The sequence below is a fragment of the Scyliorhinus canicula genome, chromosome 9 (genome assembly GCF_902713615.1).
Source record: "Scyliorhinus canicula chromosome 9, sScyCan1.1, whole genome shotgun sequence".
NCBI lineage: Eukaryota > Metazoa > Chordata > Chondrichthyes > Carcharhiniformes > Scyliorhinidae > Scyliorhinus > Scyliorhinus canicula.
Genome location: NC_052154.1, coordinates 154,410,110 through 154,435,636, shown reverse-complemented (window position 1 = coordinate 154,435,636; position 25,527 = coordinate 154,410,110). Strand labels below are relative to the sequence as shown.

General features: G+C 50.8%; 1 protein-coding gene across 2 annotated transcripts in view; it reads right to left on the bottom strand.

Annotated features, from left to right (window-relative positions):
- LOC119971809 (polypeptide N-acetylgalactosaminyltransferase 18-like) overlaps positions 1-25,527 on the bottom strand; it is a 400,070-nt gene that overhangs the window by 161,813 nt on the left and 212,730 nt on the right. For both annotated transcript variants that reach the window (XM_038807980.1, XM_038807981.1), the window contains exons 2-3: positions 15,235-15,430; positions 4,680-4,846 (exon numbers count right to left, since the gene is read on the bottom strand). In XM_038807980.1, coding sequence (XP_038663908.1) covers positions 4,680-4,846; positions 15,235-15,430 — 363 coding nt within the window. The remainder of the gene's footprint in view (positions 1-4,679; positions 4,847-15,234; positions 15,431-25,527) is intronic.

Below are 25,527 nucleotides of genomic sequence, written 5' to 3'. Positions count from 1 at the left end.
AGCCGGGCTCGAACCACCTGCCCCTTTGTCCCAAGGTGGACCCCAGGGCCCTATGGACACAAACCGGGAGGAGGAGGTGCTGAGTGCCAACCCAGATCCGTCCCATGGGATGGCGACGGTGACCACCAGCTCTCCCGAGTCCCACCCTTCTGATGAGGCCGCGTCTCAGGGTGAGCACACGGGACAGGGCGGCACAACTGTGTATATGCAGATGGTGAGCCGGGGCCTTCTGGCCCCAGAGGACACCCGCCAGGGGCATCAAAGGCCACGGGACGAGGTAAACAGCAGGCTGCCTCCACCTCAGAGTGCATCATGGGGATGCGTCATAGACCAGGCCATCTCCTAGGAAAAGCAGGCATATAGGCGCCTCCCTGGCCCTCTGGTCTTGTCGGACCCTCACCGCTGCCGCCTGCCGTGCAGCTTCCAGATGGGCCTCAGGATCCTCCTCTGCCTCGTTCTCCAACCCCTGCTTGTCCGGCACCTCATATACTCGTCCTCGGCCCCCTCCTCGGTGGCCAAATGTTCCTCATCACCAACCTCCAGCACGTTGCCCCGCTGCTGTGCCAACTTGTGGAGGACATGGCAGACCACAACAAAGTGGGTGACCCTCCAGGTGGTGTACAGCAGGGCACCACTGGTGCAGTCGAGGCATCAGAACCGCATTTTGAGGAGTCCAGTGCACCGTTCAATGACCGGCCGGGTAGCTGCATTGGTCTCGTTGTATTGCGTCTTGTCTTTGGTCTCCAGCCTCCATATTGGCATCATTAGCCAGGCCCTCAGTTGATACCCCTTATGCCCAAGAGCCAGCCACCCACCCTGGGGTGCTCCTTGAAGAGGGCAGGGATGACCAACTGCCTCAGGATGTAGCTGTCGTGCACACTCCCCGGGAAGCATTATCTTCATCTGGTGGTCGCACACGAGCTGTATGCTGAGGGCATCCTTTCTGTTCACGTGGGGCATCCCCAGATGGCCCGGTGAGCTCAGGGCAACATGCGTGGCATCTATTACCTCCTGGACCTGGGGCATCCGGCAATGGCGGGATTCCTGCAGCCTGAACATCTTGTTGGGCTTGGTCCATGTCAAAGGTTATACGGAATGCCCTGCCCACGCACTCCAGCCGCAGCGGGCCCCCCTCACCGGACCCCAGACCCTGTACCCTGGACACCAACTCACAACGACAATTGGACCGAGCGCTGGCCCCTCCCCACGGCACTCAGCCACCCTCTGACTGTGGACATGTCCCCGCAGCTTTGTCCCGTCCCCGCAGCTTTGTCCCATCCCCTGGGTGTTTGGATGGTGCCTCCCGCAGTGTTCAGGCACAATGTCCAGGCATTATGGTCTGATTGGGATGCTTGGCAATGACACCTGCTACATGGCCCACCCACCCACACCATGGTGCGGACTATGGGGAATCCGGAATCCACCTGGGTTGTGTGAAATGGTCACTTTTAAAAAATGAATTTAGAGTACCCAATTCATGTTTTCCAATTAAGGTGCAATTTAGCGTGGCCAATCCACCTACCCTACACATCTTTGGGTTGTGGGGGTGAAATCCACGCAGGCACGGGGAGAATGTGCAAACTCCACACGGACAGCGACCCAGGGCCGGGATTTGAACCCGGGTCCTTAGCGCCATAGTCCCAATGCTAATAGTCTGTACACAGTTAAAGTCCCCCCCCTCCCCGCTCCATGATTATTCGGTATGTATCTATGTCAGGGATTTCCACCATGGTCTTTCTTACAAACTCCGTGTCATTCCAGTTGGGCGCGAACACGTTCACCAGGACTACCGGGGCACCATCTAGGACACTACTGACCATGATATATGGCCCCCACCCTTTGTCCATAACCGTTTTTATCGCTGAGAAAACCATCCTCTTGCTTATCAAAATTGCTACCCCACACCGGGCTCTCGTCCTGGAGTAAGAATGATAGGGTCTGTCCCACCCAGCCCGTCCTTACCTGCAGTCGGTACTTCTACCTCAAGTGCATCTCTTGGAGGAAGATTATGTCGGCTCTCATACTTTTCAGGTGGGCCAAGACTCTGGATCTTTTCACTGGGATGCTGTCCCCTAATGTTCCAGGTGACTATCCTGGTGGGGCGTTTCTGTTCCCCTCTTTCTGCGGGATCAACCAGACATACCTGGTGGATGCGCCCCAGCACTCCGGGGTACCCCTTTGTTAAGGGGCCATCCAAAATGGGCATGGTCATCATGAGGCCCTGCGCTCGCGGTTTCCCTTTGTCCCAGGGCAACCCAACATGGACGCCAACTGTGGGTGAGCCCCTGCACCCCAGCGATTCCCTTTGTTTAGGGACCCTCCAAAATGGCTGCTTACGGTGCCGTCTCGTTCCATCTTTCCGAACTTGACCTGCTGAAGAGAGAGCCCTTCATGCCCCTCCTTTTCTATCTGCCTCCTAATCTCCCCCTACCACTGTACCCCCCCCCCCCCCCCCCCCCACCCCCACCGCCCGACACTCTCTCCCCGCTGGGAGATGCGTCACGGCCCCCCTCTCTCTCATGCTTCCAGGCGCTAGCTTTCCCCGCTAGTGTGGTGGCCCGCATTCCAGGGTTGATCTGACCCCCTCCTACGCCCATTTCGTTAGTGTCCTCTCTGTCTCCTCCTCACCCTCCCCTGCACTCTGCTGCCCTTCCTCCCTTTCAGCTAGTTCCCTTACTCATAGCCAGGCAGTGCAGTCCTGTGCAAAATTGTCCATTTCCATCGCTTTCTCTCTCTGTGTCTTTCTCATCCCTGCCTCGTTTTCCTTTTGTCTCGTCCGTTCATAGGGGCAAACTTGTCTGCCTCTGCCGGGGTAGTAAAATAGTGCTCCTTGTTTTGGTACGTCACCAAGAGCCTGGCTGGGAATAACATCCCGAATGTAACACTGGTTTTGTACAGGGTTGACTTTGTGCAGTTGAATTCGGCCCTGTGCTTCGCCAGGTCCGTCCCAATGTCTTGGTTCACCCTTATCTTGTGTCCTTTCCAACTGCTTGCCATCGTCTACCAATCCCAGTGCAGAATTCTCTCCCGATCCTGGTATCTGTGCAGCTTGTCTATTGTCGCCCTCGGCTGCTCCCTGGCCTTGGGCTTTGGTCGGAGCAACCGCTGGGCCCTCTCGACTTCCGGCGGCGTGGGAAAGCTGTCCCTTCCAACCAGGCTGCCCAGCATCTGGGACACATAGTCGCTGGGGCCTCTGCCCCAATCCACTCTGGCAGGCCCACTATTCTAATATTTTGTCACCTGGATCGGTTCTCTTGGTCCTCGACCTTCCCTTTCAGGCTCCCCTGGGTCGCCACCAACTTCTTTATCTCGGCCTCCAGGGCGACGATTCGGTCGCTGTGGTCCGCCGATGCCTTTTTGAGTTCCTGTATCGTTTTCCCTTGGGTTTTCAGCCTCTTTCCCCATGCCATCGAGCACCGTCCACATGGCGGCCAGTGTCTCCGCCACTTCCACCTTGACCACCGTTGGGATCTCCGCCTTAATCTTTTCCTTCATCGTGGTTAGTTCCTCAGTTAGGAATGTCTTCCAACCATCTCCTGGTGGTGGTGGTGGTGGTGGGGGGGGCGCTTTCCGGGTCACTGCTCTCCCTCTCTCGGGGGTGGCCGGGAACCACTGGCCTCGTGGGTCCGCTGACCTGCTTGCTCGCTGTTCATGCCCTTTTCCGTAGATTCTGGCTTCCCTGCGGCCTTTTGAGCTACTGCTTCCTGCCATTCTTTTCCTCTCTGTGGGTGAGGGGATGAATGAGTCCGATTGTAAGGGTTAAATTCAACCAAAAGTGCCTATTTTGCTGTGTCTCGGAGGAGAGTCACCTGATATGTGACCAATCAGCACATCTCCGTCAATGGAAGTCCAGACACGAGTAAAATAAAGAACTTTGATTTATTTACAATTACACTGTGTACACCTCCCAGTAGATCCTTACCGGGTCTCTTTCTGGTCAGTGTCTTACTGACCAACCTTTTATACGTTGCTAAATGGAATTTCCTCGCCCCTCAGTGGGGGAGCTCGTACTCCGCGAGAATCACAGGGAAGATAATCATTCCCACCCCGTAAGTCTCGTGCAGGATATTACAAACATCACACACGCAGTTCAGATGAATGGTCACACAAGTGTATATGTACTAAACGTCAGCGATATTCGGTGATCAAGGATGTAAAGCAACCCCAATGATCAAAACAAATCACACGCTCTGCTCTTCATCTTACCTTTCACCATATCACATGCACACACACACACACGCATGCACTTACATGGGCAGGGACACACACACAGATGCAAACGTGTCCACGCTCATGCATATGCAAAATCTTACACGCTAACCACATGAACATGCACATGCATGCATGTAAAATGCATGTACATGTAAAATGTTCCTGGCTTTATCAGGCAGAGCAATTTGTGACTCACTGTGGGCAATCATGAGAGATCTGCGAGTATTTATAGAAAAGTAGAGAACAATAAATCAGCATTGTAATTACTGAGGGAGGCTTTGAAATAAGCAGGATAGGTTCAAGAGGCAGGTGGATGGGTTTGCTGAGAGGCGGGAACAGTTGAAAGAAACGGTTGTGAACTCTGCAAATGGTTAACTGGGCCGAATGGGCTCCTGCTGTGCATAAAAAGCCATGTTCTTAAGAGTCAATGATGCAACCCAGCCACAAGCAATGACTAATACGCTCACCATTGTTGCTGTGGTCATCGACTAGCACAATCTCCTTCAGCAGGTGAGCTGGGGTTTTGGATATGACCGAGTGCATGGAGCGTAGAACAACGGAGGGAGCTTCATTCACGAAAATAAACACCACGCTGACTTGAGGGAGGTTTGCTGGGTAGGTGATATTTCTGCACCTGGAACAACACAATCACAAATAGAAATCAGTCGCGTTGGGTACATTTTAAACGCTTCTCTCTTTTTTCCCACACGTGAATTCTCCTGAACTGAAACTACAAACTGCGACACAGTGTGAATGGGGCTTCACTTCATCCCAACTCCAAAGAAATGATTCAGATTCAGAGTCACACAGCGAGGAATCGCACTCTGCTTTGCTCCAAGTTCAGTAGAGACTATTTAAATTTAATGCAACAATATTAAAGGGTTTACGGGAACAGAGAACAAGAAAGATCTGGAGGACATGCAGTTCGTTGAAGGTGGCAATACAAATTGATAAAACTGTTAAAAAGCTTGGCTTGATAAACAGAGATATACACAAAAAAGACATTTATACCAAACATTTAAAAATCACTGAATAGGCCCCAGCTGGAGTACTGTGGCCAATTTGGGGCAAGTAAACTTTGAGAAGAAAAATAAACACCAAGAAGACTGATGCAAAGTAACTATTCAGTTCCTCTACCATTTCTTCATTTCCTATTACTACTTATATTAATACAATATACCTCTGTACATTTGAAAATTGATGCACAGAGAGTTCTGGGAGTTCAGGTCCATTGTACCCTGAAGGTGGCAACGCAGGTCGATAGAGTGGTCAAGAAGGAATACAGCATGCTTGCCTTCATCGGACGGGGTATTGAGTACAAGAGTCGGCATGTCATGTTACAGTTGTATAGGACTTTGGTTAGGCCACATTTGGAATACTGCGTGCAGTTCTGGTCGCCACATTACCAGAAGAATGCGGATGCTTTAGAGCGGGTGCAGAGGAGGTTCACCAGGATGTTGCCTGGTATGGAGGGTGCTAGCTATGAAGAAATGTTGAGTGGATTAGGATTGTTTTCGTTGGAAAGACGGAGGTTGAGGGCGGGACCTGACTGAGGTCTACAAAATTATGAGAAGTATGGGCAGGGTGGATAGCAACAAGTTTTTTCCAAGAGTGGGGGTGTCAATTACAAGGGGTCACGATTTCAAGGTGAGAGGGAGAAAGTTTAAGGGAGATGTGCGTGGAAAGTGCTTTGCCAGCGGAGGTGTTAGAGGCGGGCACGATAGCATCATTTAAGAATATATGATATATGAACGGGCAGGGAAGTAGATCCTTGGAAAATAGGCGACAGGTTTAGATAAAGGATCTGGATCAGTGCAGGCTGGGAGGGCTGAAGGGCCTGTTCCTGTGCTGTAATTTTCTTTGTTCTTTGCTCTTTGTTCTCCAGCCTCATTTTCCAGTAGTCCAATGTCTATTTTTGCCTCTCTTAGCTTTTATATTTTGAAAAAACTCTTCCTATCTTCTTTTATATTACTAGCTAGTTTACACTCATATTTCATCTTCTCCGTCTTATTGCTTTTTTAGTTGTCCTCTGCTCGCTTTTAAAGGCTTCCCAATCCTTTGGTTTCCCACTAACCCTCACCACCTTGTGTGCCTTTTCTTTTGCTTTTATGCTGTACCTTACTTCACTTATCAGTCATGGATGCCTCATCCTCCCCTTAGCATGTTTCTTCCTTCTTGGGATGAATTTCTGTTCTGTTTCCCGAATAACTGCCAAAAACTCCTGCCATTGCTGTTCCACTGTCTTCCCTGCTAGGCTCCCTTTCCCATCAACTCTGGCCAGCTTCTCCCTTTATTCCCTTTATTCAATTGTAATACCTTTACATCTGATTCCAGCTTCTCCCTCTCAAACTGCAGGGTAAATTCTATCACACTGTGATCAATGCCCCCTAAGGGTTCCTTCACCATAAGTTCCCTCATCAAGTCTGCCTCATTACACGTCCCCAAATCCAGAACTGCCTGTTCCCTCGTGGGCTCTACCACAAGCTGCTCAAAAAAACCCTCTTGTAGATATTCCACAATTTCCTTTTCTTGGGATCTGCTACCAACCTGATTTTCCCAGTCCACCTGCATATTGAAGTCCCCCATGATTAGTGCCCCACATCCTGACTACTGCTCGGGGACCCTCCACCACAACCAGTATGAAAACTCTGTCACTTTCTTCTGCTATACGGATGGAGCTCCAACCCCCCGAACCCTTGCCCCATCTCCCCAGGCATAGAAAGTCCTTCCACCCCACCTCCCACCCACCCCTGGAATGCCCTACCCACACACGCCCAGCCGCAGCGGGAGCCTGCCAGACCTCAGACCTGTACCGCTGACACACGTACATAACGTTACCTGGACCGAGTGCTGACACCTTCCCCATTACACTCCCCCACCCTCTGGCTGAATGCATATCCCTAGTGCTGGGGATGTTGGCTGCTGTGTCCATGGTGTTGCCTCCCACAGTGTTCAGGTACAGTGTCCAGGCATCACAGCCGGATTGGGATGCGAGGCAATGACTCCCACATGCCAAATGGCCCACCTACCTAAGGAAACCGACTTGGGATGTGTGAAGTGCTCACTTAATGACAACTGCCAATTGCCTATTAGCAACAGCCTTCAGCTGCACGGTTAGAGGCCTCCGCGGTGGGGGTTATGGGTGGTCAGTGGGACAGACGGGCAGGGTTAGGGTTGCCCCACAACAGGTACACATGTTCCAGGGGCTGGCATGTCCGAGCAGCGCTCAATTTCCCCCTCTTCCTCCTCCTCAGCTCTGACATCCCTCCCAGCCAAGGGTGCCCTCCCCTCGCAGTGCCACTCCCTTCAGAGCACAGGGGCAGCAACCCCAGCACCCCCAGGCTCGTTGCCTGTGAGCAAAGATGTCTGCTCACCTCCCCGGGTCCCCACAGCAGCCCTTCCGCCAGCTTCACATTTTAAAAAAGGAGTACTAATCCTGGGAGGCAGTTGGATCACGGGAGGCCGTTGTATATGGGGTCACTCCCATTAATTGGGGGCTGGTTTAGCACAGTGGGCTAAACAAGGCCAGCAGCGCGGGTTCAATTCCCGTACCAGCCTCCCTGAACAGGCGCCGGAATGTGGCGACTAGGGGCTTTTCACAGTAACTTCATTGAAGTCTACTTGTGACAATAAGCGATTTTTTTTTCAGGGGCTGATTTAGCACAGGGCTAAAGAGCTGGCTTTTAAAGCAGACCAAGGCAGGTCAGCAGCACGGTTCAATTCCCATGCCAGCCTCCCCGAACAGGCGCCGAAATGTAGCGACTAGGGGATTTTCACAGTAACTTCATTTGAAGCCTACCTGTGACAATAAACGATTTTCATTTCACTTCATTTTTCATTTCATTTCATTTCTCAATTGTATAGAAATAGGGCTTAAATGATGATAATTGGTTTCTTGCTATGCTACGACGAGATCCCAATTTCACCTACAGAGAAAGGGCTGGTTGCATTGCAAACGGTTTGGCGCCTGGCATGGATCTCGTTTTTGACCTCTAGAGCGCAACAAGGCCACTGAATCGCGCACATTGTCTCCAGCTTTAAAACGTGGTCTCGACCTTCACCATTGAAAAGCCCACTGCAAATGTTCTAAACACAACTCACTGAGCCAGCAGAATGGGAGAGAATATACGTCTTACAGAGGGAAAGAATAGTAAGAAATCTTTCAACAACAGGTTAAAGCCCAACAGGTTTATTTCGAATCACTAGCTTTCGGAGCGCAGCTCCTTCCTCAGGAGGGAAAGAAGTCATTGGCAGGGGAAGCGTTGGAAATAAAGAGCAGAGAAAATGAAGAGGAAGAAACAGATAAAGGAATGTGGGGAGAGCTCAGAGAGGGAGATAGAAAAAAGCTTTACAAGACAGAGAGACTGATAGAATATCTAAAGCAACAAATAGATACTCCAACAATTCATCGCAGTTTTCTCACCTGCAGGTAATCTTTCAGTCACAGTGCTTTTTTTTGGAGTCTTCACACATTGTTCCCCTCTCACCATGACTGAAATGTTCCAAGATGAGAGGAACTATAAAATGCCTGTAGTTACCCTTGCGGCCATCCAATGGTTGGTGTGTGATTTCTTCTTCTACCCCAAGTGTGCACTTGGAGCGCAAGGAAATTGACCTTTTATCAAACTACCCAGAGACTAAAGCAGCAAGTGTCAAAACCAGAAAGAACAAGTGTATCCCGCACAAGAGTGAGACCATCCAGACTGGAAGAGATAACACAAAGAAGGGCGCAATGATACTGAAATTCCCCTCACACCATGGCCTGGATTTTCGCAGAGTCGGAACGGCTCCAAAGCCATTTGAAAATGGTAGGTGGGACCCCATTTAAGGATTTCTGCCCGTTTTCCTGGTGCTCCCAATTTTTGCTTGCGTGGTATAAGGTAGTGAGCTCGCACCCTACACTCCTGACCTGGTCAGAACTGTCGTGGTGGGTAGGCATCTCCACTTTCGTGGAGTCAAGCCAGCTCCTCCATGACTCGTACTTCACGGACCTCAAATAAGTCTGAGATTCAGCACCCAAATGTAACAGAAGGGCTGATATGCCTTCAATTCACCAAGAGGCAGAGAGAGCGAGTGAACATAAGGCTTTATTAGTCATGAACTTGCCTAGCCAGAGTCGGTCATGCAGATGAGTGCCACCCGCAGGTGGCCGGGTTATATATGGCCCCGGTGAGGGCGGAGCCAGAGGCGGAGCCCACCGGGGTGACAGCACAGTACCTGGAAGCCGCTACTTCCAGGTCATAGGTTACATTAGGTGGAGACAATGGTTACAATGTCATGCATTATGGTGAATACATTCACCACAAGGGCCCTGTCTCTGGCGCCTGTTCAGGACAACTGTAGATTGTGGTGAATAACTTGGGCTTTTCAAAGTGCCATACACAAATTTCCCAATGGATGTTTAGGGTTAAAATTGTTCCAGAGATGTCTTGAATGAAAGCGTGCAGCCTGTAGCCAGCAGAAACCCTTGAGTAGTATTCATCTTTTTACAAATCAGCCACGTGAAGGGGAATTTGTTCTTTTATAGCTTCAATCAATATGTTCCTTTGATAAGTGCACTGATTAGCAGTGGACCTGCAGTGATGAATATTGGCCTGTGCATCAGTGTTGGTTTTGCAGACATGCTAAGTGCTGACTCTGGATGAAGTTCTGAATTGTAATCCTTCTCTTCCAAGAACAGAGCTCTCTTGGTTTTCAAGTGCACAGATTGTTTCTTTCATTTAAAGAAATGCTTGGAGAAAGAGCTTGAATCAAAGCATTTTGCTGGTTTCATGAAAAGGGATGTGTTGCCAAGGGATTCTCACCCAGCAAGTCAGAAATCTCTCGAGATGACATTTCTGAAATCAAGTGATCTGAAATTGGCGTGGAGAAAGTGACCCCAGAAACACACAAGAAAGGAACACACAAAGAGAGGCTTGCATTTCTCTGAAATATGTTGTGGCCTCAGGACATCTCAAATGGCTCTGCAGCCAATGAAGTCGTTTCGAAATGCACTCATCATATTGCAGGAAACAGAGCAGCCAATGTGTACACAGCAAGATCCCAAGAATATCAATGGGAAAATAACCAGATAATATGTTTTCAGTGATGCTGGTCAAGGGATGAATGTGGGCCAGGAGACCGGTGAAAATCCCCCTCCTCTTCCTCAAAATAGGGGCTATCAGTTTTTTTTATACGTACTTGAGGTCAATCATCTCAGTCCCACAGCATCATTGCAGGAGTTCCTCAGGGTAGTGTCCTGGGCCCAACTATCTTCAGCTGCTTCATCCAAAACCTTCCTTCCATAATAGAGTCAGAAGTGGGGACGTTCCCAGATGACTGCACAATGTTCAGCGCCTTTCGCAACTCCTCAGACACTGAAGCAGTCCATGTCCAAATGCAGCAAACCTGGACAATATCCAGGCTAATGCTGACAAGTGGCAAGTAAAATTTGTAGAACACAAGTGCCAGGGAATGACCATCTCCAACAAGAGAGGATCTAACCATTTCTCCTTGATGTTCCATGGCATTACCATCATTTAATCCCCCACTATCGACACCCTGGGGTTACCATAGACCAGAAACAGAACTGGACTAGCCACATTAATACTGTGGCTACCAGAGTACGCCAAAGGTGAGGAACCTCCTGACTCCCCAAAGCCTGTCCACCATCTACAAGGTAGAAGTCAGGAGTGTGATGGAATACTCTCCACTTCCCTGGATGAGTGCAGCTCAAACAACACTCAAGAAACTCGACACCATCCAGGACAAAGCGGCCCACTGGATTGCCACCCCTGCCACAAACATTCAAACCTTCCACCACCGACGAACAGTGGCAGCCGCGTGTACCATCCACAAGACGCACTGCGGGAACTCACCTTAGCAAGCACCTTCCAAACCAATGATCACAAGAGCAGCAGATACTTGGAAACACCACCACCTGGAGGTTCCACTCCAAGTCACTCGCCATCTTGATGTGCAAATATGTCGACGTTCCTTCACTGTCGCTGGGTCAAAATCCTGGAATTCCCCCACTAACAGCACAGTGGGTGAGCCTACACCTCAGGCATTGCAGCGGTTCAAGAAGGCAGCTCACTGATGAGCCATCAACTGCACGAGAGACGAGTTGCTTTATAAAAGTTAGGCTTTAATAAGCTAGAACTTAGCCCTGCGGTTGTCTACAATAAAATGGACGACCGCCGGGCGTTTCGACTATTTATACTTCGGTAAACAGGCGTGGTTAACTCAGCCTCTCGACCAACCGGAGAGCTGTCACATGCCTGGTCTCAACCAATCGGTCGAGAGGCACATGACCGACCAGGGCCAATGGTAAGCCGGTGTTCTGCCCCAATGGCAGACAGCTATGCAAATCATATCACCACACTCACCACCACCTTTTCAAAGGCAACTAGGAATGGGCAGTAAATGTTGGTGCAGCCGGTGACCTCCTGTGCATACAGGTAGGCCATACATTTTAAATTAGCCTAATTGCTCTTTTAAATATCAGTATCTGGATCATGCCCAGCGAGGGCTTGGGGAGTAGGGGGTAGAAGCAGAATGATTATATTACTGGACTACTTAACCAGAGGCCTTAACTAAAGATCCAGGCACATGAGTACAACTCAAACCAATGGCAGTTGAGGAATTTAAATTTAAATAACTAAATAAATCTGGAATAAAAATATTAGTGTCAGTAATGATAAGAAACTGGCTCACCCCCACCTTCTAAAGAGCAATTATAGAATGGGAAATAAGTGCTGACCTTGCCAGCAACACCCACATCTGCAAATGAATAAAAAACAGATAACATTACACCAAGCGTATTCCAGGGTACAGCATTCCGAGTGTGGAGAGTACAAATTCAGTTACTCTTAAATCACACCTACTTTGAAACAAAGGTGGAAAGTACTCCAGAGTGACACAAAAATACACAACTAATTAACCTTCCAACAATCCAATCTACATTTAGATTACTTCAGAATTAAATATTCCAATCACTGAAGCTGGCAATTCATTGGAAATAATTTAAATAGCGTTAATTCTGTGCCAATTTATGTGGGTCCCTATTTTCTGCGCTCGAGTCGTTTGTAATTTGTGCAAATTATGAAAAACAAATAAGAAGGTTCATTTTAAAAACCAACAGCAAGATTATACAGATGCCCTTGCAAAATGGGCTATGCGTGTCCCATCTGTGTCTGCACGCTCTCCCTTGTATTGGTTGTCTGTGGGTGGGAATGGGTACCTATTACAGCCAGGTGATTCATCACACCATTGATTGTCTCAGTAATTATTATTGCCATAACAACGGTGAATCCATTTCAACCTCTTTTCAGTATCTTATCCCTCACTGTCCCCGCTGAATAATCTTTCTAATGGGTGAAACATTTGCAATCTTATGGATAATTCACTCTACTAGTTTTAAAAAAATTGTTTGATGAGGTGTGGAAGTAGCTGACAAAGCCAGCATTCTGAACCGTTCCTAGCTGCCCTTGAGGAGGTGGTGCGGAGGGGACTCTTGAATCACTGCACCCGCAGTGCTGTAAGAGTTCCAGGATTTTGACCCAGCGACAGAGCAGGATGGTGTGTGACTTGGAAGGGAGCCTCCTGGTGGTGGTGTTCCCTCGTGCCTGCTGCCCTTCCTCTTTAGAGGTCGCAGGTTTGGAAGGTGCTGTCGACGGAACCATGGCAAGTTGCAGGGGCGCAATAATGGTTCACACTGCAGCTACTATGTGACAGTGGTGGAGGGAGTGAACATTCAAAATGGGAATGGGGTACCGGTTAATTGCACTACTTTGTCCTGAGTAATCTCAAACTTCTTGAGTGTTGTTGGAGCTGCACCCATCCAGGCAAGTGGAGAGGAATCCATTGCACTCCTGACTTGTGCGTTGTAGGTAGGGGATTCAGGAGGTGGGTTTCTCGCTGTGGGATTCCGAGCCTCTGACCTGCTCTGGTAGCCACGGTATTTATACAACTGATCAAGTTAAGATTATGGCCCAAGGTAACTCCCCGATGTTGATGTGGGGGAATTCAGCCATTGAATGTTAAAGGGAGATGGTTAGGTTCTGTCTTGGAGGAATCTTGCATCAAGAAGCACATCCCTGGCATTTGGAGAAGCAGTGTGGGAACTCAGGGTACATTGCCCCTCATCGTCTTCCTCCTCAACTGCTTCCCCCTCTCCCTCCGAATCCTCCAACCTCTAGTGCTCCCCCTTTGCTACCTCCCCCCATTTCCTGCTCTTCCCACTCCGGTTTAACTTCTCTCTTATTTTCCACCCCGCTACTACCCCTCCCACCGCATCTCCTGCTCCTCTGTCTCCTGACCCCCTCCTTCCCCCTGTCTCCTTCCCCCACACCCACCACCCTCCTGCTCCCTGCGATTCCTGCTCCAAGCTTCTCCTGCCCCACAGCTCCCCACCCCCCTGTCATCTCCTGCTCCCCCCAACTGCTCTCCTCTGCTGTGTAGCTACAGGTCTGTGAACAGCAAGGTGGTGTGGCCTCTATTGCTAGTGCTGCAAACTCGTGCAGAAAAAGCAGCTTTCATCCTGAGGTGATGCAGCAAAGTCCCAAAGTGTAAAAAAAAAAGACTGAGTACGTATTGAGATCGTTGCCTGAGAGTGTGTCAGCCCTCTCCAGATCCGTCATGCCATCGAGTTTACGTCAATCAAAACAAGATTGACAGTGTGGAGGACTTCACCTTTCTGGGCAGTTTCATTAATATTAATATCCGGGGAGCCTCAGACAAAGGCCTCAATGTGGGCATAGGTAAAACATCATCAGCTTTCAACCAACTGGAAAAAGATCAGGAACAGTTAAAAGCTTTCCATGAAAATAAGACTTCGGTTCTGAAATGCAAATGTGCCCTCCACTATGGTTGTGAAATCTAGAAGCTGAAAACCTGCCAAGAAAGGAAACTGGATGCCTTTCATACCAGATGTCTTTGAAGGATTCTAGGCAATACATCGGTGGGAATTTATACCCAGCACTGGAGTGAGAAAACATTCAGAACAGCCTCCAGTTTCATCCATCATTTGCAAAAGATGGTTCAAGCTAGCTTGGTCATGTCACCCGACCTCCGCCACCGTGGCCTGCCCATCGGGGCAAGCAATGGGTTCCTACTGGATGCAGAAGAAGAGGGCAAGCTAGGATGAATTGACACCACACTGTCAATCTGGATCTCCAGCTGGTCAGCACAGGCTGAAGTGAAGCTAAAGAACATTGACTGTGGGTAGGAGAGAACGGTCAGCCTCGTGACTAGACACGGGAGCTACTAAAGCCCCGTGTCGGTTCCACTGGTGAATTTCAGGACGTTCAGGAAAGCCGTGGATCTGACGAAACAGTGAGCCAATATCGCTGTAATATCGAATAACATCGAAATTGTTAACCTGCCTCTCTCGAGAGGCTTGGACTTTCCATTTGCTATCGCCCATTCCTACCACCATCCAATCAAATGGTGGTGGTGGGGGGGGGGGGGGGGGGGGGGGGGGGGGCGACAGAAAATAAGGTTTTGTGACAGAGTCTAGGAGGAATTTGAGACTTATGGCAGGGTTTTCTGATCCCACCAAATTAAATGGACCTTTGGCTGGCTCACCTAATCTAGCATATTGGGGCCTGCTGGGCTGGAGGGGGAGGCTGGAGGGGGGGGGGGGGGCATGATGTGTGGTGAGTGACACATGTTTGGGAGGAACAGGGGATTTTGTACCCATGGTTCCCAAAGCTCTCCACCACTGGGGGATTTCCTCACCTCATGTCTGGGTCTGTTGTAGTCTCATTGGTGGGATTGATCGCTGCGATTGGTCAATAAATCCATTATCCTTGGACCAGGGCACCACCAGGCCGAAAGAAGGTGAATAAGATGGACCTTGGGCTCTTCAACCAACAATTCTGTTCTTCCTATTGGGAAGGATCTGATCATTACCTGTGGAATTTCTGCTAGTTTCCCACCAATTAAGTGAAGCGCAATTGGCCAAGAAATTCAGGATCACGGTTATCTCGCCTACTTCCTGGAAAAAGGGAATAATGACGCAGAGTTGTGTGTACAACATACCCATCAGGCCTGAGATCCGGAATAGACCTGTCCAATGATAGCTGGTCGCTGAGGTAGCTGTTGTAACCATAATACTGGAACTTCTTCAAAGCAACTCTTCGATTTTCAGGAGTAAGGCCACGGCCCCAGTGAGTGAAGAGGGAAGAATCAGAGAGGACATCAGCAGCCACATTCTCCTCCAGTTTCTGTGGAACTTCTGGGGGGGGGAAAAAAAAGAAACTCACATTTATATAGCGCCTTCCACATCCTCACGATATCCCAAAGCATTTGCAGCTTTGAAGTGTAGTCACTGATTACTGATGTAGGAAACTTGAAGGGCAAATAGCAGGTTGTACATCAGTAATCAAATGGTGGAAAAACATTAGTGAGGCAGATGGACAAGTCGGAATTTCACACCAACGCGAGCAATGCATTTATTCGTTTCACATGAGGATAAACTAGTGTTTCCACAGCGAAACGGCTGGAGAGGACAATTTGGGAATTGGGTAAATGCACCGGCGTTTTAGAGCTAAGAAGGGCTCCGTGGGACCTGAATTCTGGCTCTGTGGTTCCAGTGGGTGCAGATGTATCCAAGCGTAGTTATTTATTCAATTGTCCCTTTGCGACTAGCGCATTAAACTCCCCATGGCATCGCTTCCCTGAGTTACATGACTAGGGGTTGAGAGAGGCGCTACTGAGGCTGGGTCTATCCACAAAGTTCCAGCGTTGTGATGGGGGTGGGGCAGGCACAACGGACCAGCTGGTCTATTCCTGCCCCTCAGTTTAGCGCGAATTCAAAAAGACTCGGATTTCTACCACACCTTTCACAGCCCTCTCCAATCCTCTACCTCTCCCTCCTCCTTGAAGATGCTCCTTAAAACCTACCTCTCTGATCTAGCTTTTGGCCACCTGCTCGAATATTGCATTATGTGGCTCTATAATATTCCTCGGAAGTGGCTTTGGATGCTTTATTATGTTAAAAGCGCTATATAGTGCTGTGGGGAGGTGGTGGAGTGGTATGGTCGCTCGACTAGTAATCCAGAGACTCGGGGTAAAACTCTGGGGACCCCGGCAAATGGTGAAATTTGAATTGAATAAAAATGTTGAAAGTTTAATGATTACCATGGCGATTGCTGTAAAAACTCATCTGGTTCAACAATGCCCTTTAGTGAAGGAAATCTGCCACCTTTACCTGATCTGGCCTACATGTGACTACAGATCCACTTGACTATTAAATGGCCTAGCTAGCCACTCAGTGCAAGTGCAATCATGGAGGCCGGCAATAAATGCTGGGCCACATTCCCTGAACAAATATAAACATTGTGTGTTTCTTCTTGGTCTTTGAAAGGCACAGGGGAGGCCAGATGTTCAAAACTTGGCATCTGGAGAGGTTTCAAAGTGAAGGTGGGAATGGGACAGGGCGTGGCTGGAACACTGAGCAGGACAGTCAGAGATTGGGATTGGGGGGATTAAGAATGAGACTGTAGATGTGAATGAAGGTGAGGTGCCTGTGTCCCTACATACACCATTACTCAACCTCTTATTGATGCGACCATCAATTCACGCGAAACAGAGTTTAGATGTAAACTGTGTGGCTTCAATCGACTAGAACAGTGCCTGCCTGCGACTGCACTGCTACTGAGAGCCGCCTACAGGGCTACTGCTTTTTATACCTCCCCTCAAGGGGTGGAGCCAGGGGCGGAGCCCACAAAGGCACCAACATGATACATCATGGGTAATACTTTACAATGGTCCATAGGTGGAGCCCTCATGGGCAACAGCGTGGTACAGTTACATACATGGTGAATGGTTACTGCAATACGTTCACCACATTCACCCCCTGTTAAAAAAATGAAGTCCAGCGGGGGTGAAGGGTTCACAAGTTCAGCCTGTCCGGCGCCCGGATCGTGCGCTGTGATCGCTGAAGCTCTGGTATCGCAGCTGGCCCGGGTGTCGAACTCATCCATGTGGGTATGGGCAGTGAAGTTGCCAGTGCAGGTACAGACGCGGACTCCGGGAGCGTGTCTTCTGGAGCATCGTTCCTGTGGGTCGGTGAAGGGGGAATGGGGACGGGAGGGGCTGCGGGTGCCATGTAGGGGCGGGGGCCTTGGTCAGCGTAGGTTGGGCGAGGTAAGTTGGGGTGGCAGTGGTGGTGGAACCTGCGGGTGCCAGGTCCCGGAGGGAAACCATATCCTGTCGGCCGTCGGGGTGTTCTATGTATGCGTACTGGGGGTTGGTGTATAGGTGGACCCTTTCGACCAGGGGGTCGGACTTATGGCTCCTGACGTGCTTTCTGAGTAGGACTGGCCCCGGTGTCTTCAGCAAGGACGGAGGCGAGGCCCCGGAGATGGATTTCCTGGGGAAAACAAACAGACTTTCATGAGGGGTCTCGTTTGTGGCCATGCAAAGGAGGGCGCCTGTCCGGGGAGGCTGGTACGGGAATCGAACCGTGCTGCTGGCCTGTTTGGTCTGCTTTAAAAGCCAGCGATTTAGCCCAGTGAGCTAAACCAGCCCCTGCCCCCGTCAGTCGAACGTGTCGGGCGGCATTGCAGATGGCAGCCAAGATGGCGGCCCCCGTTGGTCGCACATGTCGGGCGGCGAGGAAGATGGCGTCCAAGATGGCACCCCCACGAGTCGCACGTGGCGTGCCGCGTGGACGAGAATGGCCAAGATGGCGGCCCCCGTGAGTCGCACATGTTGTGCGGGCTTGGAGATAGCTGCCCCCAAGGACAGCACAAGGCCGATGACGCATCCGGGAGTGGAGCCGGCAGGCAAGCTGCTACACTGTGGGATCTGCTGGCCTGTGAGTCTGAGGGTCGGGCCTACGATTTTGAGGGTTTGGACCTGGCCAGGCAAACCTTAGCAAAATGTCCTTTTTTCCCGCAGTCGCTGAAGTTCACGTTCCGGGCTGGCCAGTGCTGCCTAGGGTGCTGATGCTGGCCACAGAAATAGCAGGGTAGCCCCCCCCGTGTTGGGCGGGCAGCCGTGCGGCACAGGCCTGGGGTACTCTTTGGTCGGGGGTCCACAAGGGGTCGCGTGATCAGAGGGGAACGCATTTAGGGTTTGGAACGCTACTTCTAGGGAGGAGGCTAGCTTTATCGTCTCTTCCAGATCCAAGGCACCCTTCTCGAGTAGGCGCTGTCTCAGGTAGTTGGACCTGACTCCAGCCACGTAGGCGTCCTGGACTGCGAGGTCCATATGTTGAGTGGCCATAACAGCCTGGTAGTTGCAACTTAGCGCAAGAACTTTGAGGTCGCGTAGGTACTCCTCCTGCGATTCCCTGGGGTGTTGGCGGCGAGTAGTGAGGAGATGCCCCGTACACTTCATTCACGGGTCTTACGTATAGGCGCTTCAGCATCGCGAGGGCGTCTGCGTAGGTGGCAGCTTCCTCAAGTTGTACAGAGATTCGATGGCTCACCCGGGCATGGAGGAGGCTCAGCTTCTGATCGTCGGAGACGGATGGCGAGGAGGAGGCGGCGAGGTAGGCCTCGAAACAGCGGAGCCAGTGTGAAAAAAAGTGTGAAAAAATCCCTTTGGCCTCCGCGGCCTGTGGGTAGAATTCCAGTCAGTCAGGTTTGAGGGCAGATTCCATAGTGGTGTTGTAGTCGATTAAATTGATGCGACCATCAATTCACGCGAAACAGAGTGCAGATGTAAACTGTGGCTTTAATCGACTAGAACAGTGCCTGCCTGCGACATGCTCTGCTACTGAGAGCCGCCTAGAGGGCAGCTGCTCTTTATACCTCCCCTCAAGGGGAGGAGCCAGGGGCGGAGCCCACAAAGGCACCAACATGACACATCACAGATAATACCTTACAATGGTCCATAGGTGGAGCCCTCATGGGCAACAACTTGGTACAGTTACATATATGGTGAATGGTTACTGCAATACGTTCACCACACTTATCAGTACATTGCACAGCTTCTGAAAGAAGAAAAAACAATTGCGTAAAGTAGGAAAACTACATTTAAACATCCCAGCTCAAATTGCCATATTGTCTTTCTGCAATAACAGCCAAGACAGTCTTAAAATGAATATCTCCTTTGATGTTGCCAGCACTGGAGTTAACAACAGGATATCGATGACACAAAACGAGTCAGGGTTAAGGCCAGCAACGATCCACGGCCAATGGCAGCCTCCTCAATTAGCACAATATCTGTCTGTGCGATCCCATTTCTGCTCAATGGGTTCCATTGTGTGATTAACCTGAGGGAACGTGAATGCCTTTAACATGAGCTGCATTCCCAACACCGCAATCAAGACAAATCCTTTTCAAAGTGACAAGTTAAAGATCTGGGACCGTCGTTATTTCAAACGCTGAGGAAGGCGTCAGTCGAGTATGCACGATTGCGTCCCGCCATGATGTGCAGCCAGGCGGAAACCAAAATCAGACATAATCTTAACTGGAGCAAGATGAATGGTGAGAGAGGGAGTCATCGATTGTCTCTCCGATTCCTAACCCTTTGCTGCTGTGACCCCGAAGGCAGTGGAACAAACAGAAACTTGTCAAAAAAAAGGGCAAGAAAGAATAATGGCACAGGTCAAACAGAGGCTGAAATAAATGACCAGTTGGGTTGTCCTGACAATCAGTCTTGTGGTCACATTTACTGATATTTGCAATGGGATTCTCCCTTCTGGGGGACTAAGTCCCCACGCCGGCAGGAGAACTGGTGCCAACCACTCTGGTGTCAACAGCCCACGAAAGTGCAGAATCCTCCTCACTTTTGGGGGCTAGGTGGATGCCGGAGGGGCTGGCACCAGTCCAGCCGACGCCGAAGGGACTTGCGCGAGTTTGCGCATGCGCCAAAGGGCTGGCGTGATTCCGCGCATGCGCAGACTGGCCGGCGTATTTTGGTGCATGCGCGGGGTGGGGGGGGTTCACATCTCTGCGCCGGCCATGGCAGAGCCCCACAGGGGCCGGTGTGGAAGGAAGAAGTGCCCCCACAGAACAGGCCCGCCGCAGATCGGTGGGCCCCGATAGCGGGCCAGACCACCGTGCCCCCCCCCCCGGGGTCGGATTACCCCCCCCGCCCCCCAGAGGACCACCCCCACCGACTTACCTGCCAGGTCTCCGCCGTGTGGGACCGTGCGTAACCCACGCCGGCGGGACTGGCCAAAAACGGACGGCCGCTCGGCCCATCGGAGCCTGGAGAATTGCCGGGGGGCCCGCTGCCAACAGCCCTCGACCTGCGTGGCGTGAATCCCACCCCTACCCGAAAAACGGCGCCAGAGAATACGGCAGCCGGTGTCGGGGCGGCAGGGCAGGATTCGCGCCGCCCCCCCGGGGATTATCTGACCCGGCGGGGGGGTCGGAGAAACCCGACCGTGGTATTTTATTTCCAGATTTTTTTAAAAACTGGAATCAAATATTTAAAGAGGGGTTGAAATTCACATTCTTCTGGATTAATCGCCAATTAAAAATGTGACCAACTAACTGGTTTAGCTCACTCAGCTAAATCGCTGGCTTTTAAAGCAGACCAAGCAGGCCAGCAGCACGGTTCGATTCCCGTACCAGCCTCCCCGAACAGGCGCCGGAATGTGGCGACTAGGGGCTTTTCACAGTAACTTCATTGAAGCCTACTCGTGACAATAAGTGATTTTCATTCATTTTTCAACTACTTCATCACTATACAGGAGCCAACCGTCATTTGACTCTTTATATATATATTGAAAACACGTTGATTCTGTTACCCTGTCCTCAAGAAACAAAACTCCAACTCCTTTAAATAAAACTCCTCCGCAGCCTCACATGGCCTTTCCAGTCAAAAAGAACATTTACATTTATATAGCACCTTTCACTATCTCAGAAATCCCAAGTCACTTTAGGGTCAACGAAAAACTTCTGAAGTGACATGTAGGATAAAGTGGCAGCCAATTTACATGCAGCAAGTGCTGATAAGCAGCAACGTGATAATGAGTAGGTCAGCTAGAATTTAATGATGTTGATTAAGACATAAACATTGATGCCACTGGCAGGGAGAATCCCCCATGTTACTCAGATTAATGCTCTCCGGAGAGGGCAGAAAGGGCTACTCCAACAGTGCCATACTTACTCAGTACTGCGCCTCTGGCAGGGTTCCCTCACTATTGCCTCGCCCCCACAAAAGGGCAAAAGGTGCAACTATCGCTCAGTGTAGACCCTCCGACAATCTAGCACTTCCTCGGTCTGCCCCCCCCCCCCCCAACATTGCAGCAGTTCCACAGCACAGTGCAGCATTCCCTCAGTTCTCCCGTTCTGACAATGAAACATTCCCTCAGTACCGCCACGGCTGTGCAGTGCTCCATCAGTTCTTCCCTTGCGCAGATGTAGTACTCCTTGATATTACAAATCTGACAGTGTACCACTCGCTTGGTATACCTCTGTCACTGTGCAGCATCCTTTAACAGTTCAAAGCTCCCTCGGTACTGTCCCCATTTGACAGTGCAGTGCTCCCTCAGTACTGACCCTCTGACAGTGCAGCACTCCCTCAGTACTGACCCTCTGACAGTGCTGCACTCCCTCAGTACTGACCCTCTGACAGTGCAGCACTCCCTCAGTACTGACCCTCTGACAGTGCAGCGCTCCCTCAGTACTGACCCTCTGACAGTACAGCACTCCCTCAGTACTGACCCTCTGACAGTGCAGCACTCCCTCAGTACTGACCCTCTGACAGTGCAGCACTCCCTCAGTACTGACCCCCTGACAGTGCAGCACTCCCTCAGTACTGACCCTCTGACAGTGCAGCACTCCCTCAGTACTGACCCCCTGACAGTGCAGCACTCCCTCAGTACTGACCCTCTGACAGTGCAGCACTCCCTCAGTACTGACCCTCTGACAGTGCAGCACTCCCTCAGTACTGACCCTCTGACACTGCAGCACTCCCTCAGTACTGACCCTCTGACAGCGCAGCACTCCCTCAGTACTGACCCTCTGACAGTGCAGCACTCCCTCAATACAGCTCCTCTGACAGTGCAGCACTCCCTCAGTACTCACCCTCTGACAGTGCAGCACTCCCTCAGTACTCACCCTCTGACAGTGCAGCACTCCCTCAGTACTGACCCTCTGACAGTGCAGCACTCCCTCAGTACTGACCCTCTGACAGTGCAGCACTCCCTCAGTACTGACCCTCTGACAGTGCAGTGCTCCCTCAGTACTGACCCTCTGACTGTGCAGCTACCCTCTGTACGCCCACTTTGGCAGTGTATGTTTCCCTCTGTACTGCCCCTGTGACAGTGCAACTTCCCCTTTGTTCTGACCCTCTGACAGTGCAACTTTCCCTCTATTCTGCCCCTCTAGCAGTATAACTTTTCCACTGTACTGCCCTTTTGCCAAGGCAGTTCGTAAGTACTTTCCCTTTGAGTATCCAGTGGTCCCTCAATTCTTGCCCTCTGACAGTGTAACGCTCCCTCTGTATTGCACTGGAAGTGTCAAGAGGAGTTTTGTGTAGATTATTCATGACAGAACAAGAATTGTAGCTCAAAACATACTTGTGGTTTAACATTAAAGTGTGTGCAGGTGAATGTATGATCAAGAGCGATAGATTCAAGAAGGAACATGCACACGTAACCCACGCCGGCGGGACACCCCATTCGGCCCGTTGAGTCTGCACCGACCCACTCAAGCCCTCACTTCCACCCCATCCCCGCAACCCAACAACCCCTCCTAACCTTCCTGGTTACCAAGGGCAATTTACCATGGTCAATCCACCTAACCTGCACGTCTTTGGACTGTGGGAGGAAACCGGAGCACCCGGAGGAAACTCACGCAGACACGGGGAGAACGTGCAGACTCCGCACAGACAGTGACCCAGCGGGGAATCGAACCTGGGACCCTAGTGCTGTGACGCCACAGTGCTATCCACTTGTGCTACCGTGCAGCCCACATGTGTATCATCAACTCTGCAAATGAGACTTCAGGAAAACTACATACACTTCAGGATTGCATTGGGACTTATGTCCTAATGTGAGGCAACATCTGTTCTCACCTATGTACAGGTGTAACATTTTTCTGTTGCCAGCTATTCATAGAAATGATACAGCACAACAGCCAGCTGTTATGGGGTTGGTAACATAATGGTAATATTACTGGGTGTGTAATCCTGAGGCCGGGGGCTAATGTTCTGGAGATATGAGTTGAAATCCCACCCTGGCAGCTGTGGTACTGAAATTCAATACTTGACAAGGCTGGAATAAAATGCTACTCTCAATAATTTCTAAAGCATGTTTACAGTGGGTAGAAAGTAGAAGATCTGCCAGTAGCACATGAGAATAGTCAAATCTGAAGGTTATGAATGCATTCATGAGGGTTTTGGCAGCAGATGAACTGAGACAGGGGCGAAGTTGAACGATGTTACAGAGGTGGAAAAGATGGTCTCAGTATTTCTATTCCAGTATATTATAGAATTTCAGTCACTACTTTATATTCTACTAAAAACACAAAAGGCAACAAAAAATATGGCCTCCCAAAGATCACCCGGCTTCTTTGGTGAATTGAAACACTGCCCTGTCTCCAGAGGGAACACAATGAACTTTCCAGACTGATGTTGGCCTTTTCCTGAAACTAATTCAAAAAGGCAATTTCAAACTGAATGGATTATTCAGATGTAAAGCCCCAATTGTTCCAAACGCGCAAGGTGTGAAAATCATCATACGACAGATATAATCAACCCAGCCACACACCTTATTTAGAAAAGGTATTTGGACTTGTAACAGATCACATGGTGAGACAGCCATGTGGGTAACTGAAGAACCCCTCCAGTGACAAACAGGAGGAAGACCATCCAGCAGAGGCGGCAGAAGAGGATTCTGAGAGAAGTCAACTCAGTCACCTTGACTACTGTGTGTAGCCAAAGAATTGGTATCAAGGAGCAGTTAACTAGAGAGCAGGCCATTCTAGACTGGGTATTGTGCAATGAGGGAGGCTTAATTACCAAAATTGTGGTGCGAGATCCTTTGGGCAGAGTGACCATAATATGATAGAATTCTTCATTAAGATGGAGAGAGACACAAGTCTGAGACTAGGGCCCTGAACCTAAAGAAAGCTAACTTTGATGGTATGAGAGGTGCATTGGCTAGGATAAGCTGACAAAGGATACTTAAAGGGTTGACGGTGGGACTTCCGGTGGTGGCTGCGAGGGAGTAGGTCGCACATTTGGGGGCTCCCGTTTCGGTCGGACTTTTGGACCTTTTCCCCCGACTTTTTTGCGCTTTTGAGCGCGGAACTGGAAAGCAATAGTACTCAGGCACTGAACCCTTACAGAGTTGTATGGACCTAAGAAGTCGGAGGGACCGTAAACAGCAGAAGAAGTGGTCAAGCAAGGGCACGGTGGAGGCTGTGAGAGAGACCAATATGGCCGATGTCCAGAGCAAGGCGCCGACAGCCCAGCCCACAATGGAGCAGCTGCTACAGGCCATGCAGGAGGGCTTTTTAGCTCTGAAGCCTGATAATTTGGAGCCGCTCCAGAAGTCGATGGACCGATTGGAAAATGGCTGGATGATCAGGCTGAGAAGCTCCAGGAGCTGGAGAAGACGGTGGAGGAGCAGGCAGACTTTCAAACGATAACGGATGTGGAGATTCAGAGGTTGAGGGATCAGCAAAAAATGCTCCTGGTAAGGCTGGAGGACCTGGACAACAGATCTCGCCGGCAGAATGTAAGAATCGTTGGCCCCCCGGAGGGGGCTAAGGGGCTGGATGTTGCTGCGTATGTGGAGGGTATGTTTCAGAAGCTGCTGGTGAACGAGGGGTGCGATTCTCCGCAACCACAATGGGTGGGAGAATAGCGGGCCGCGCCGTTTTTTCCCGCGACGCCAGTCCGACGCGCTCCCGCTATTCTCCCCACCGGCCAAATATCCGTGGTCGGCATACTCGCGGAAATCCACGGAGAGTCGCCCGACAGAGGCAGAACGGTGACTCTCCAGCACCCCCGCTATTCTCTGGCCCGGGTGGGCCGAGAGGCCTGCCGTTCCCGACCTGTTCACGACGGCGGCAACCACACCTGGCCGCTGCCGTCGTGAACATGGCGTGCCAGGTAAGTGTGGGGCCTGTGGGGGGTGGATTAGGGATCGAGCACCACGACCGTGCTCGGGAGGGGACGGGCCCGCGATCGGTGCCCACTGATCATCGGGCCGGCGTCTCTAAGAGACGCACTCTTTCCCCTCCGCCGCCCGCAAGATCAAGCCGCCACGTCTTGCAGGGCGGCTGAGGGGAAAGACGGCAACCGCGCATGCGCGGGTTTGAGCTGCCCAACCTGCGCATGCGCGGCTGACATCATTATGCGCCGCCGTGGCGTCATTCTTGGTGCGCCGGGCCTTGAGGCCAGGGACAAGGCCCGACG